This window comes from Metopolophium dirhodum, chromosome 8 (assembly GCF_019925205.1).
Source record: "Metopolophium dirhodum isolate CAU chromosome 8, ASM1992520v1, whole genome shotgun sequence".
NCBI classification, from domain to species: Eukaryota; Metazoa; Arthropoda; class Insecta; order Hemiptera; family Aphididae; genus Metopolophium; species Metopolophium dirhodum.
In genome coordinates this window covers 23393650-23408612 of record NC_083567.1, presented here as the reverse complement: position 1 = coordinate 23408612, position 14963 = coordinate 23393650, and the positions used below count along the sequence as shown (strand labels likewise).

Here is a 14963-nt window from a genome sequence, read left to right as displayed (position 1 = left end):
ATAATTGTAGAAAAAAAAAATTTAAAACTGAAAATATCTGTAAACAGCATAAAGAGTCAAAATATTTTCATAATTTTATAGTGTATAAAAATGAAAATATAAACATTCAGTTAAATTTTCATGTATATATAGTTATTTAATTTTGAATTACAATAAAATAAGAAAATCGCTACAAGAGAAAACAAATAAATACCAAGGTACTATAAAAAATAATAAACTCATATCTTTTGAAAAAATATAAATATATTTTAAAGACTAGAAAACAAAACAAATAGAAACACATCACATAAAACTAAAACGTTTTAACTAAAAAAATATACAGAGTCTAGAACATTATTAAGTTTAAAATCTCCTTTTTTAGGTAACTGTTGAAAAACATTTAACATATCTTGAGTATCATTCGTAATATCGCTGGAAACAAATAATGTAATAAATAATATTAATTCAATTTTATTCTAACTTTTTATTATACTTACTAATTAGGAAGTTCATATTTATTAATCATAAAATTAGATAAATTTTCTAGAATTGGTTCATTATGTAGAGCTACAAATTGTTCCCTACAAATCTAAAAATATTATTATACATAAATAAAATTTTCATTAAAAGTATATGTTTGTATATTTACTTTTCCCATAATCTCAACAGAATTAGGATGTGTCCAGAAACAGTCATGCACTGATACATATGTGATCCCTGCTCGTTCACAGTGAAGAGATGTTAACATCATATGACTAGAATCTAACGAGTGGATAAAGTTTGGGGGAAAGGCATTCTTTTGTTTCATCACATTTGGCCGACTACAAATTATACATAACTTTTAAATATACATTTTTTAAATAGTAAAACCTTAGTTCATAGATGAGTAAAATTAATTTTTAATAAAACATAAGTGTTGGTAAAATTTGTAATCTATACAATAACTGTTAAGATTATTTAATCAAAGATACTAACTCATACATATCCAATATAAAATGTTCTCCCATTTTAACACTAGATTTCTTGGTGTAATCGTGGCATTTATTTCTACGATTGTATGGTTGGACTACTGGTAATCCTAATGGTGTTATCCATTCAACACTTTGACCACATGATTGTGATATTACACGGGCACATTCTGTAAACCAATCCTAAAATAATGTAAACCAGTTTAAATTAAAAAAATTAGATATTCGTTGTAAATTTAAATCATAAATACTTGACATATAAATAATAACCGAACATATTTAGATCATTTTAGGTTCTGAGTGCTCCCGATAAATGTATTGATTTTAAAAATGTGTACCCATTTTTTTTGGGTGTGAAGGACTGAAAATAAATTTTATTGTACCTAGTTGATACTTTAGGGCAGTGCCTAGCCTTTTTTTTAGGACGACACCCTAATAATTTAGATCCATAAAAATGGCCACACATTTAAAACAGTTAATGGATTTTTGAAAAAGTAATAATTATAAACATTAAACCTATATGTAAGTAATTGACAGTTTTCATAATTGTTTTTGTTATCTTTGGGATTTTTCCATCATGTCATACCATGGGTGCGTTCGAAAACTCAACTCTAGTTAACTCTATAAAAAAATAGTTACTCAACTTCCTTTGGGAACGCAGAGTTAACTCCGTACTACCGTTCGGTAACGCCGAGTTGTTATACTCCGGGTTAACTCTTTGATCCCGAAAATATAGGTAGGTTGTTTTAATACCACTGATAATAATGCTTATCTACGAAGATAACAAAATCAACTCTACTCCAACTAAATGTACTCTACTCTAACTATTCATATTCAAACGCACCCCATAATAACTATTGACCATAGAATATAAATAATTTTTTTTATGACACATTACGATAAACACAGCATATTAGTAAACGACATACTAGTTATTAATCACTACTTTAAGGGGTAAAAGGTAAAAAAATGCCAGTAATTTTCTTAATAATTGAGAAAAACAAAACAAAGTTAAGGAAAAATTGGAATTTTTACGCAAAATGAGCTTAAAATAAAATTGAATTTGTTATTTTAACATAATTCAAAAACACTAACCATAGATACTTAACATTTTTATTAAATCTATTTGATAATAGCATTTTTTATACATGGTATAATTTTCAAAATAATTTGATGCCAAAAACAATTTATAGACATTTGTAAATCAAATGTCTATCAGATCAGATGTGTTGATGAGACATCTAACCATGAACTGAGTCCTAAGATAATATGGACTGGTGGCGACATGACACCAGTGGTAGTGATAAGGTCAGGTTTTGAAATGTAGTTTCTGTAGTGGGGAATTTTGCAACCTTAGTGTTATTTTTATGAGCTATCAAGTAAAATAAAACTATTCAACTCTGTTCCGCGTTCGCTGGGCACTTGTGTGGGTTAATGCTTTCAAATAGAGAGTGTTTCAGTTGCTAAATTTCTTCCACTACAGAAATAACGTTTAATTACTTGACCGCAAATAATAACATTGTCGCCAGTTCATACTATCTTAGTTCATGATATTTACCTTTTTTAATGAAAATAATTCCTTATATTAATTATAAGTATGGATTTTTTTTAAGTAGCACGGCTTTATTATTGGTTTTAAAAAGAACTGAGTGGGTTGGACACAGAAAAGCAGCTAGGGTTCTTATGGGCTGGAATTTTCTGTGCAAACACTAAATTAAAATCATAAGTATTTATAATAATTCAAGTTTACTTGTATCTCTTTTGTAGAAGTGAACATTTCTCTTAAGCTTTCAAATGTTTTTGCCACTAAATAAGTAGAAGCCGACCAAACTTTATCTTTAGGAAATGATTCAATATCTTACAAAAAATATTAAAAAATGTAATATCTTATAGCATTAAACAAATAATATATATTTGAGAAAATACCTTTCAATTGTTTAGCAATTTGTAAACGAGCACCAAATCTAGTAACCCCATAAACTGTTGTCATTACAGTCTGTTTAATTACTTTACGTCTAACAAATCCATCTAAATATTTTGCTATTACAACATCATTTGCAGCGTCTTTTGAACGTTCTCTTTCAACCTAATGAAATAAAATAATATATTTACAAATTTATTATTTATTTTATATTCAATGTCAATGTTTTTACCATAGCTGCAACACAACTATACACATCTTGTGGTATATCAGAAGGAGTTAAGTTGACACTCACTGCTCCTGCAAAATCTTTACCTAATGCAGCATAATGTTGCAAACCGTTACATGATCCATCTTGATGAACAGGGAAATGAGAAATAAAGTTTTCTGGATTTTTTAATTGTAGAGCATGAGATATCTCAATACAGCACGCTAAAGTTTGCCAAGGATTCTCAGATTCGGCCCACCACATATTTCCCTAAATAAATCAATAAAAGTAATAAAAATAATAATAAAGCAAACAATTTTTAATTTTTTAACAAAAAAATTATTTCCATATTACATACTTCTAAAGGATTATGGGCAGAATTTAATATATCTGGAAGTATTTCTTCTGCATATTGAAGTCTTTCTTTAACAGAATTTCTTTTTTTCAGTCCAGTTAAATTAACACAATGTATCTAAAAAAATATAGTAAATCTTCATTGAACCTAAGTTATAAATTAACAGTGTTTGGCATGATTCTTATAGAATTGGTTCTATTTCTTTGCTGTTCATTCCTTTATAAAATGAACAAGTTCCTTTTCCGGTTCAAATATAACAAAAAAATAGGTAAAAATTATTTATGCAAATTCTTTAAGGTGCTTTTACAGTATGTTTTCCATAATATTAGCATATAGTATTATCAGTTAAAGTTGAACTATTCACAAATGGTACTTCCAAGCAGAGCCGGAATAAGGGGGATGGATCTAAGAGGGATATAATCTAGAGCCTAGACAATTTTTAATAAAAAAAAAAAAATAATGCGATAGTCATCTTTTTAAGTTATACACAATACTTACACAATATAGAATTTTACTTACTTAAAAGTTTATATTTATAGTTTGTAAGAGAGATTATAAAGAATGCAAGTACAAAAATTATGAAAAATTATAGACTTCGGTAAAAGAAAACAAATACAACGTGAAAATGAAACTATTTTAAGTGTAAGAAAAAAGTTTGAAGTTTATACTTCTTTTTTAGTATACATAGATTAAATTACAAAATAGACAGAAGATTAAATGCTTATGATCTGTTTTTTTTCAATTTAAATTTTTGGTTAATTTTAAAACTGACATCCATTTATTAAATAATTGTATTATGTTTTACAATAACAATCTCGATGATAACCAGGACTTGTAAGTTCATGCATTTGCATATAAATCTTGCTTAGTTGTATTTAATGCTATATGACATAAATCCATTTCAAGGTACCACGGTTAAATATGTGAAGTATTATTTTTGCATATTTATGCATATTTCTATTTCATCAGGCATATACATGATTTTGATATTCCTATTCATATTATTATATCAATATAAATTTTTTTATGGAAAAACTATGGAAGAATTAACATTTGCACAAAAAAAAAAACGCGATCGTTTATAATTTTTCATTATGATATTATATAAAATTGTTGGGAATTCGGTCGTAACATAAAATGATTCAAGTTAAATAGCTATATAGAGGTAATTCAGTTTATCAGTGTTTTGGGTACACGTCACAATTAGATTCTAATTGATTCTATCAAAAATGATTTTTTTAAGTGCATACTTTTAGATATTTAGTACATATAATAAATGCACGCTTATTTAAGCATTTTTTAGGGCATGAACTTACGAGTCCTGATGATAACTCAAAATTATTACCTTTTATTTTTATGTTTTAACACTTTAATAAATTTTGTTGTTTAATAATTAATCATGTAACGTAAACATTGTAAACTTGCTCTCTAAGTAAACAATGTTTTCTTGTTCAACTATTATATATTATACTAAATAAATATCAATAATAAAATAGGTATGTTTACATTTTTTTTTTTTTGTAAAATTAAGGCCCCCCCAAAACTGGGATAGCCCAAGACTACTTATTAAATTAAACTGGCTCTGCTCCCAACATCATAAATGATTTTACTGTCCGATGTTCATACTATTTTCTGTCGATACAACCACAATTTCTAAATAATATAAGAAATATTAATATTTAATATAGTGACTATACATTTTAACGGATTGAAGTCGATACTGGATTATTGGCAATACAATAATACATATTGTATGTATTAAGAAAAATATATGTTTAAATTTCAATTATTTACAAATCTGTATAAATCAAAATGGACTATTTCGTTCTTTGTTCTTTTTTATAAAAAGGAATTCATTCCAGAAATCTTTTTCTTCCAAACACTGTTAATTAATGCATTTTCAAACTTACTTTCAACCAGTTTAGACCATTAGACCCAAGTGGTTCTCCTTTAGCAAAACACAACAGTGATCTGGCCATATCTGAGCCTAGATGGTTTAAGTGAGGAGGACATGGATATACTCGACCTCGAAAATCCATATTATGAGGCAACCAAAATGTTTTACCGCAAAACTGAAATTGTTTTCTTAATTATTAAATTAAAAAAATTAACTATAAATATTTACGTGATTTGCTAATGACAGCCGATATAAAGCATCACACCACAAACTAAACATTTCAGCTTTCTGTCTTTTTAATATGGCACGTTCTTTATATAACCTAGAACGTTCATCTTTACTCATACTCTGTAATATTGGTTGTGGAGATGGGAAGGCAGATATAGGCTTTGGAATATCTAATTTTGAAGAACCACCTGAACGAAATACTTGAAGAACTACATCCAAAACCTAATAAAATTATTAAAAAATTAGTATTATATATTGTGTAGTTGTGTTACATAATTATTATCTATTTATAAAGATATTACAGGTTTATTAATAGTCCAGGGTATAGAGGCCAACTGATTCAGTGCATCTAAGGCTGGATAAAGTTCCTGTTTTGGTGTTTGCTCAAGTCTATGCCATTGTAAAATAGCTTGTTGTGGTAACCTAAACAATAATTTAAATACTGTATTACACATTTATTCATACAAATTATGATTCTAAACTGTAAAAGTTCCTTGATTTGTGGGTCTCAAATAATTTACAGTTATTTGTAATTTAAATGCCTACTAATTACTACTTTGCTAGGTCCTAGGTACACTATACATTTATTCTATGAAGCACCTTGTATAAATTACAAGCAAAACTTAATATTATTAAAACCGTAACAAGTTGTTTTAAAAAAAAAAACCCCTAAACTTTTTTTTTAATTATGAACCAATCTGGTTTAATTTCTTAATTTACATGATATGGACATAGGTATAGTACTATAACTAAATGTAAAATATTTCTATTGTTATTATATTATATTAAGTTAAATAATTTTATATTATATTTATGTGTATTGATAATTAATTTACCACAAAATAAATCAGATTTGTATTTCTACTTTGTAATAAACTAGTTTACCTAATTAGATCTGCTTTAGCAGCAATATACCCTCCAGAATTGATTGAAGTCCAAGGAACTGGTGGACTCAACATAGGGATCATAGTAACATCAAATATTAAATCATTAGGTTCAGATAACTGATAAAGTTTTGACAATATAGGATGTGGTTTGATTTCTTGTTTCACATGCTGACATTGTCCACGGAAAACTGTATAAAATGCTGGTAATAAATGCCTAGAAATTAAAATTAATTAATTTAAGGCAATTAAAGATGAAAATTTCAATAATGAAATTTAATTTACTCCTCTTCTATATTGTCTTTCATGATATTAACATCAATTTTTATATCTTTAATAATAATATTGTACAAAAATTTCCCAACGCTGTTTAATACAGTAGAAGGCCATTGTTTGTCATCTTGTTCCTAGTAACAACAGTAATCAAATGTTATAACCTTTACTACCTTTACTAGTATTAAAAATGAATTAGAATTAATGGTTTATACTATTTGTCCTAAATGTTCGTGTTAATTTATTTATTTTTAGATTTAGAGTGGAGCAAATCATGTTTTGATTTTACAATGATTTCTAAATTTTTATGACCACCGGCCACGTTATCCTTAGTATATAGTTTGTTTTTCAACTATTAACTGAAAATACACAATAATCAGGAAAAATGATAAATTGCCAATGAAATTGTTAATTATTTTTAATTGGTGTGCTATAAATTATAATGCTATATGTATATTTATATGTTACAAAAATGTAAAATATCATATCCCATCGGTTTGACTCAAAAACACAATTTTATTTTTGTTATTTATAATTATTTTCACATAGTTTAATGACTCAATATGTAAAGAAAACATATTTTATCTATTTTAATGGAGTATTAAGGTATTTATTAGAGGAAATTAAATTATATTTTAAAATTTTAAGAACCTAAAAATCTACTACCTATTTACCCTGCTTGCCGAGAGAGAGGAATCCCCATCAAAATCTAGAAGACTTGCCAAGACCTAATTTTTCCCGTTAAGCACTAACTTCTTGTAGTAGGTGCAGTACCACATATTTTGTTTGCATTTGAGTGGAATCAAAAATATTTTATAAGGTTAACTTACTATACTCCGGCCACTGACAGAGCGCTACCCGGCGGCGACCAAAAATTGTTTGATCTCGCGCATTCCCACCACTAAATCTGCCCGTACGCTGGCCGCCGCAACAACTATATGGTAGAGTGGGAGAAATTTTAGGTACGAGAACGGGGAGCTCGGTCATTTGGATGCGCCAATGAGTAGCACTCTCTCAGTGGCCGGAGTATAGTTAATGTTAAATATTTCTGAATATGTCTATTATCATACCTCATAATTTAATTAAAAATAAAACAAGTGAGTTTACTGTTAGACATTAAAACATAATTGTCTATATTTTTTAATATAGACAATAATTTATCTTGTTAATATACAAAAATCCAAAATAAGCAAAACTTACAATATCTGCTCCTATTCCTTTGTATTTGTGTACTAATTGTTGCCATTGTTGTCTCGTATTTTGACTATCATAATTTTCACTATTTATATACCATGAACAATAATCGGTATAAACTGCTTTCATCTTTTCTAAAATTTTTGTATTCTTTTTGTATTTAATTTGGTACCTATAAATTGTGAATAGAACATGATTATGGTATAATTTTTTACTTTATTATACTTTATAATAATATAGTACCTTAATCGAACTTGATTAGCCAAATTTCGATATAGTAAATTTACTGTCGGGCTAAATGTTTCAGACCCTTCAGCTAGCTTCCGAACTTCTTGTATAATTATATCAACATATTGTTCTGTGTTTAAAACTCTTAAATAAGGATATATATTTACATTCCGATAAGATTTTAAACAGTTATGCTGAGCACGTATACTTTCTAATTCACGCGCAATAGCATTCCTTATAGTTTCTTTCCATTTTTCTTGTAAATCTTCTAATTTATTTCTCTATAAACATATTTTATTACAAATACACATTGAATACATAGGTGTTTACAATTTGAAAAGGGTGCAAGCTGTTGGCAATAACAAATTATTTAGAATAATTCAATCTCTTATAAAATATAATTTAATTCAAATTTTACAAGGTGGTAAAAAATAAATTATGAATCCCTGATTCACACAAACAACAAAATAAAATCATCAAAACAAATATTTGATTTTAGAACTTATCTACTGATACTATACACTACTATTTTAAGTTTTTATTTTAATTCCAGGTATTTTGAAGGAAAAAATATCGGCAGAAATCATATTTTCGTATTTTGAGTATTAGAGTAGAATAAAATTGCATATAATATGGTAATTGGTAAAGAGAATAGTTTTACAAAAAAAAAAGTACTTAATTAAAATATCCTAAGTATTTTTTTATGTTGTAATACACCATGTTTAAAAATGTGAACAATTTATTTGGTACAGAACACGGTAACCCTTAAAATGCTTTACATATCCTGTAATAATGTAAAACGAAATATAGAATTTCATAAAATTGAATTTGATATGATTTCAAAAATTAAGCAGAGTACTAAATCTTAACTGTACCACTGTTTTCACCATGGCTTAAATATACAAGGTTATTGCATATGTACTGTTATCAAATAAAATAAAATGACAGTGTAACAGTACGGTCAATGGCTTGAATATAGGTTGCCCCTTATACTGCCATTTTAATTCCTTAACATGATAAAATTATATTGTGGAGGTACTATTGCAATAACCTAGTATATTTGAGGTACGATGAAAACAGTAAAATAAACAAGTTAAAAAAAGAATACAAAATAAACAGTATGTGATTAAATAGATATATACCTTTTTTTAAATTTCTTGAATATCTTAAATTATTATTTATCAAATGATTGCATTTTGATTTTATTTATTAATTTATATTAAATTCAGGAAAACCCCAATTACGTTGTTTTGCGTTGAAAAATAATTAACAAGAAAATTTACAAATGTTTAAATGTTTAAGAATAAACAGACAAACAGAACATATATAGATAATGTATTTAAATCCTTACATAATCTATAACTTTTTGAGATGGTGTGGAATTATTGTCAACTGACTGTACTTTTACAATAGTAGACATTTCTGATTCTAGTTGTTTCCGAGCAAATTCAAGAATATTCTTTTCGTCAAAAAGACCTTCACCAGGGCATTTAAACGTTGACTAAAGATCAAATCGTACATATTATACAAACATGACTTCAAACAAAAATTCAGTTGTTATATTTTTACTTTTTGTGAATTTAAATGATCTAAAAGAGGGCAAGAATAGTAAATATTTTCAATACTGAGATGTGGTTCAAATGAAGGATCTAATAATTGTACAGCTTTTAATACTTGTTCTCGTTGATTTCCGATATAAATACAATTTTCAAATAAATTATTAAACGTAAACCCCTAAAACAGAAAAAAATTAATTCATAAAAATATATCTTTAAATGTATACATTTGTGATGCCTTACATCAGATAAAAATATATTATATAATCCTCGTAATATATCAGATGAGCATGGTTCTTTTTTATTAACCAAACATTCAAACGCAGCTGCATATGCTTGAATATTTGGTTTTGTTTGTGATAATTCTAATAATGACCAAATTTCCTTTAATTTTTCATAGTTTCCCTGAAAATATTATTTGGAAATAATTTTTTGATTAAAACAGTTTATTATTTTATTAATAACCTGAAGCATATATTATCATAGTATGTATTTATGTTAATGTACATTTATGAATGTATACCATAATATTTACCTTGCTTGCAAAGCCATGCATTAAACATGTAAAAATCCGAATATCAGTTATTTTTAGAGACACCTTATTTGAAACACTTTTGTAGCAATAATGATTTAAAGCTGCCAATCCTCTATTAAGAAATCCACAACACACCTAAAACAATTAAACAAATTACAAAAATAAGAAATAATATATTTATTATTTTTTCTTTTCATATTTATTATAATATATATATTTATTAATTTACACATAAATCTATATATGCCAGAAGTGTTTGATTGAGACTTTTTTCACGGCCTTTAATATTGAGTTGCTTAATAGCTTCTTTTAGCTCAAGTTTATTTTTTACAGCAATATTTCGATTACGTTCTCTTTTTGATCTTTAAAATGTAAAAATCATCATTACTTATATAAAATAAATAGAGTAAAAATAATAATGACGGTTTCTTACAATTTGTCTTTGCTTTTTGGTAATTCAATACCATTGTAAATGTCTTGTTCTCCTTTTAAATGGCCAGGAGTATATTTATTTTCGATGTCATTCTCTGTCATTGTTATTGTTTGTAAAAATTCAGTATCTCTAAGCAAACTGATTTGATCTTCATTCATTTCATCTATATCATCTAACAGCGCTTCTTTAAGGCTATTTTTCTTAATATTAGATATAGTTGTTATGGAAAGTTTATCAGAACAATCATTTGTTTTTTCCGTTTTAGGAAACATAGCCAATGGTTTTTTACAAGCAACCATTTTTTGCACTTGGTTAGGTTTTAAATGTTTTACTTTTACTTTAGATTGACTGGTAACACTATTGGTAACTTAAAACAAAAATAAATTAAAATATATTATACTATTTAAACATATAAAAACAATTATTATAGTAAACAATTTTAAATTGAATAGCAATAAACATAAGCTTCATAATTATTTTCCAGGAATATAGAAGGTATGACATAGGTATGTTAATGAAATGTATTATTTAAAAAAATATATTCTAAAGATGCATCAATTATTTTCTTTTAAATAACTCGGGAAATTAATGTTAATTGATTAATAATTTGTTCTTATGAAAATAAAAAAAACTTTATGTGAATTCAAGTTACTATTATTGTTAAATTTACAGTAACAATAAAGAAACTTAGAATCAAATAAAAATAATTAAACACTAAACATAGGCTAAAAGACATTTTGTATGTACCTAAGCAAATATTATTTTTAGTATAATTTCCTATGTTCTAACCAACATATAGGTATTACAAATTATAAGTTAAGATAAAATTATTTAGGACATTTCAATAAATAAATTATTATAAATACTAACCTTGTACTACTTCTGAAAATCGTTTGACATTTCTTTTGAATTGTTTGGTCTTTATCAAAGTTTTAGTTTGAATACTTTCTATATAGTAGAAAATCAAAGCATAATAATAAAGCATAATAACACAATAATTATAATAACATATTTATAACATTCATCTTACCTGGAATATTAGAAAAATTTGCTGTTTTCAGTAAATGAGGCTTGTCAATTAAAACTATTTGAGAAAATCCATTTTTTATTTGAGACCGAAACCTAAATAACCTATACATGATTCTAAAAAAACAATATAATTATATTACATTCCTACGCATATAAGTAATTGAGTAATTAGTAATTATATTAAAAATCAGATTTCATATTATTGTAAAAAGTCCAACGAGAAATTGGTAGAAAATGGTAATTGTAAAAATTGAAAACAAACAAATAGTTTTATTTGAAAAATTAGATTCAGCATGTGTTTTCATCTGATAACAAACTGAGGTTAAGATCACGGTTGATATCTATAGGCTGATATCTATAGGCTATGGTTGAACTTGTTCTATGGTATGAATCAAACTGCACTAATAACTTCCAAGTAAATGGGTATTCAAACATTTCAAACCATAGGCGGTGATTGGGGGGGGGGGGGGCGCTTGGGAGGGGCTAAGCCCCCAAATTTATTAAACATTTTTCAAAACCCTACTTCTTGTTTTGTAAAGAAAGACTTTAGCCCCCCTTAAATTCAATTAAATCACCGTCTATAACCAAACAAAATTTTTTAGTTAAATATTTTATTGTCATTACATAATAATAATTGTAGAAACTTGAAAAGTATATGTATAACATACCAATAAACAATGACGTTTTCAAAATAATTAATTTAATTTTTTACATCAAACGTATCTATTATTATTTTAGATTATGATGTATTGATTTTACAATGAGTTTTTTTTTTTTAATTTTTGTGGCACCGTGCATGATAAATAGTTGAAACAATGCGTCGATTTTCAACTTTAGTATCTTTTACGGTGGAAAAGTGAATATAGTTAGTGCATTCGGAAGGAAAAATAAATTCCCGGTAGTTTCAAAAAAGCCGAAAAAACAAAAAGAAAATTTAAAAAAACGGCATTTTGACCTAAAATCAATTTTAATTTTTGGTTTTAATTCTAATAGAATTTACTGTAGACACATGAATGTGACACTGTTCACTGAATGTTTATACAATTTTCAAAATATTTTGATTTATGCGATGAACTATTTATATGCATATGAAATTTTCGATTATTTTTTTTTTAAATTAATGTCGATAAAAAATGTTTGCTCTGGCAAAAAAATTTAAAATGTAAAATAAGGTTCCCCGTAACTTGTTATAGTATAAATAAAAAACAAATGTGGGTAAGTGGATGTCGCTCTGCTGTACAGTAGGTTACAAGTGGGTCACTGTGATGTGATGGATGGTGTTAAATTTGAATTCAATGATATAATATCATTGTATAAGAAAAACGATTCTGAGAGAAAACGGTCAGTCAGCCTATGATATTACCAAGTATATTTGATGATATTATTGTGAATAAAGTAATTTATATATAACTTATTTACGTGGACCCTAAGAGCCTTGTTTTCGATTTTCAATCCTTAGCTATAAAAGTTGAACATTTTATAAATTTTTAACTACAAAATAATTATTAAATTATAAATTTGATAAATTTTGTCAAAATTTGAACTTAAAATGCATATAAAAAAAAATTGTGCCTATGTATTTTTAATATTTTTCAACTGCTATTAGAACAATATATCAGGAGCATTATATTAAATGTTCACGCTTTTTTACCCAACAAATAGAATTTTATTGATTTTTATAGAAAAATAAACTAAAAAAGTTGAAATTTGGAATTGTCCGTAAACGGCTCAAAACGAATCAACAATTTTTGAGTAAATCTCAAATGTCTACGGTTTTTCGTTTTTGAATTACAACTAATTAAGAAAATCGCAACATGAAAAATCGAGTGAGTGTTGTGACACTTTAAACTTCAAACGCTCATAAAAATGTAATTTGACTTTCTTATATTTTTTATTTTCATAAAGGTAAATAACCTTATAAGGAATCTAGTATTACATTTCAAAATCTTATATTTAAAAAAAATTTTCTTATGAATTTCTAACTCAAAATATTTTGCACATTTACGTGCAAATATCATTGTAACAATATATTAAGAGACTTGTATAAAATTTGCCTAGAAAAAAAAACTAAAAAAATGGAAACTGAAAATGTCTGTAAACAGCTCAAAATAAGTCAAAATATTTGGAAAATGTTAAGGTATATATAAAATAATAATATAAACATTCAGTCAAAATTGCATGTACCTACGGTCATTTGTTAGAGTTGCACCACAGAATATATCTGTGGTTGCACCAAAAACCAAAATCAATTTTCTCAAAAACTGATTTTGCGTAAAAATTCCCGTTTTTCCTTAATTTTTCTTTTGTTTTTCACGTCGTGTTTGAAAACTACTGAGAAATTTTTACTTTTGCTCCTCTAAAGTACCAACTAGATTCACTTTCCTATCAGAAAAGTTACTGTTGAAGAAAATCCAAGCACTTTTAGTTTTTACTGTCCTAAAAGGTGATAACAGACACAAAAAAAAAATTAAAAAATTAAAAAAAAAACACATAATTGTAATATCAATAGTTCATAATTCATCGCTTCGTTCAGAATCTAAAATCATTTGTAAAAATCAAGAAAATTTGCAAATTATTTTAAGTTATAAATTTATAAAAAAATTTTTTTTTTATATCGATTTTAAAATGTAATACAATGTTCCTCATAAGTTAATCTACTTTTATCAAAATAAACATAACTACTGGAAAGTCAAATTACATTTTTATGAGTTTCAGTTTCAAATTTTTATAATATTGGATATTCACTCATTTTCTCATGGACCGATTTTTATTATTTTATTGCAATTCAAAAACGATTAGTAGAAACTTTAAATATACACCATATGTTAATTTATCATTTTCTATAGTTGATGAAATTTTCAAAATATTTCGACTAGTTTTAAGCGATTTCCAGACATTTGAATTTTTTACTTATTTTCTTTTTTTTGTCTATGTCAATAAAATTGATAAAAATTATTCATTGGGTATAATCATTGTTCTATGATATAAGTGTATCTTGGTTTTGGATTTTTTTTTATTTAATATTTATTAAGGCATTCCTAGCTAGGTAGCTATCTAAACCTACTGACATGTACTATTTTTTCCCCTTTTCCTTTTTACATAATTGCAGTATAATAATTAAATAGTAACATAATAGGTTTAAATTAAGATAATTATCTAGACATGTTGTATCCTTCATAGGCAGTGACTGGTGATAGATGTCCGCTCTCCGTAATCGTGAGGTGTTCCTCTCTCGAGTCGGTGAGGTTTTGGAGGACTTACATTTAAGTTGTAGT

At 26.4% G+C, this 14963-nt stretch overlaps 1 protein-coding gene across 2 annotated transcripts; it reads right to left on the bottom strand.

The window, feature by feature from the left end:
- Positions 1 to 223: 223 nt before the first annotated feature.
- On the bottom strand, positions 224 to 12046 carry LOC132950727 (DNA-directed RNA polymerase, mitochondrial). Of its 2 annotated transcripts, none has more exons than XR_009665236.1 (23): positions 11690 to 12046; positions 11530 to 11607; positions 10660 to 11026; positions 10456 to 10588; positions 10227 to 10361; positions 9935 to 10096; positions 9705 to 9869; positions 9487 to 9636; positions 8151 to 8416; positions 7914 to 8079; positions 6726 to 6847; positions 6442 to 6657; positions 5859 to 5979; positions 5557 to 5778; positions 5342 to 5503; positions 3435 to 3548; positions 3101 to 3346; positions 2874 to 3033; positions 2698 to 2804; positions 955 to 1130; positions 629 to 800; positions 477 to 560; positions 224 to 411 (listed from the first exon to the last, which is right to left on the bottom strand). XR_009665236.1 is itself a non-coding variant. In XM_061022273.1 (23 exons), the coding sequence occupies exons 1-23, from the start codon at positions 11796 to 11798 to the stop codon at positions 303 to 305; spliced, it is 3750 nt and encodes a 1249-aa protein (XP_060878256.1). In that variant the 5' UTR covers positions 11799 to 12046; the 3' UTR covers positions 224 to 302. The 2 variants fall into 2 exon arrangements, 1 of the variants encoding a protein (XP_060878256.1); XM_061022273.1 differs by having other exon boundaries at positions 477 to 568.
- Between the last annotated feature and the right edge of the window lie 2917 nt (positions 12047 to 14963).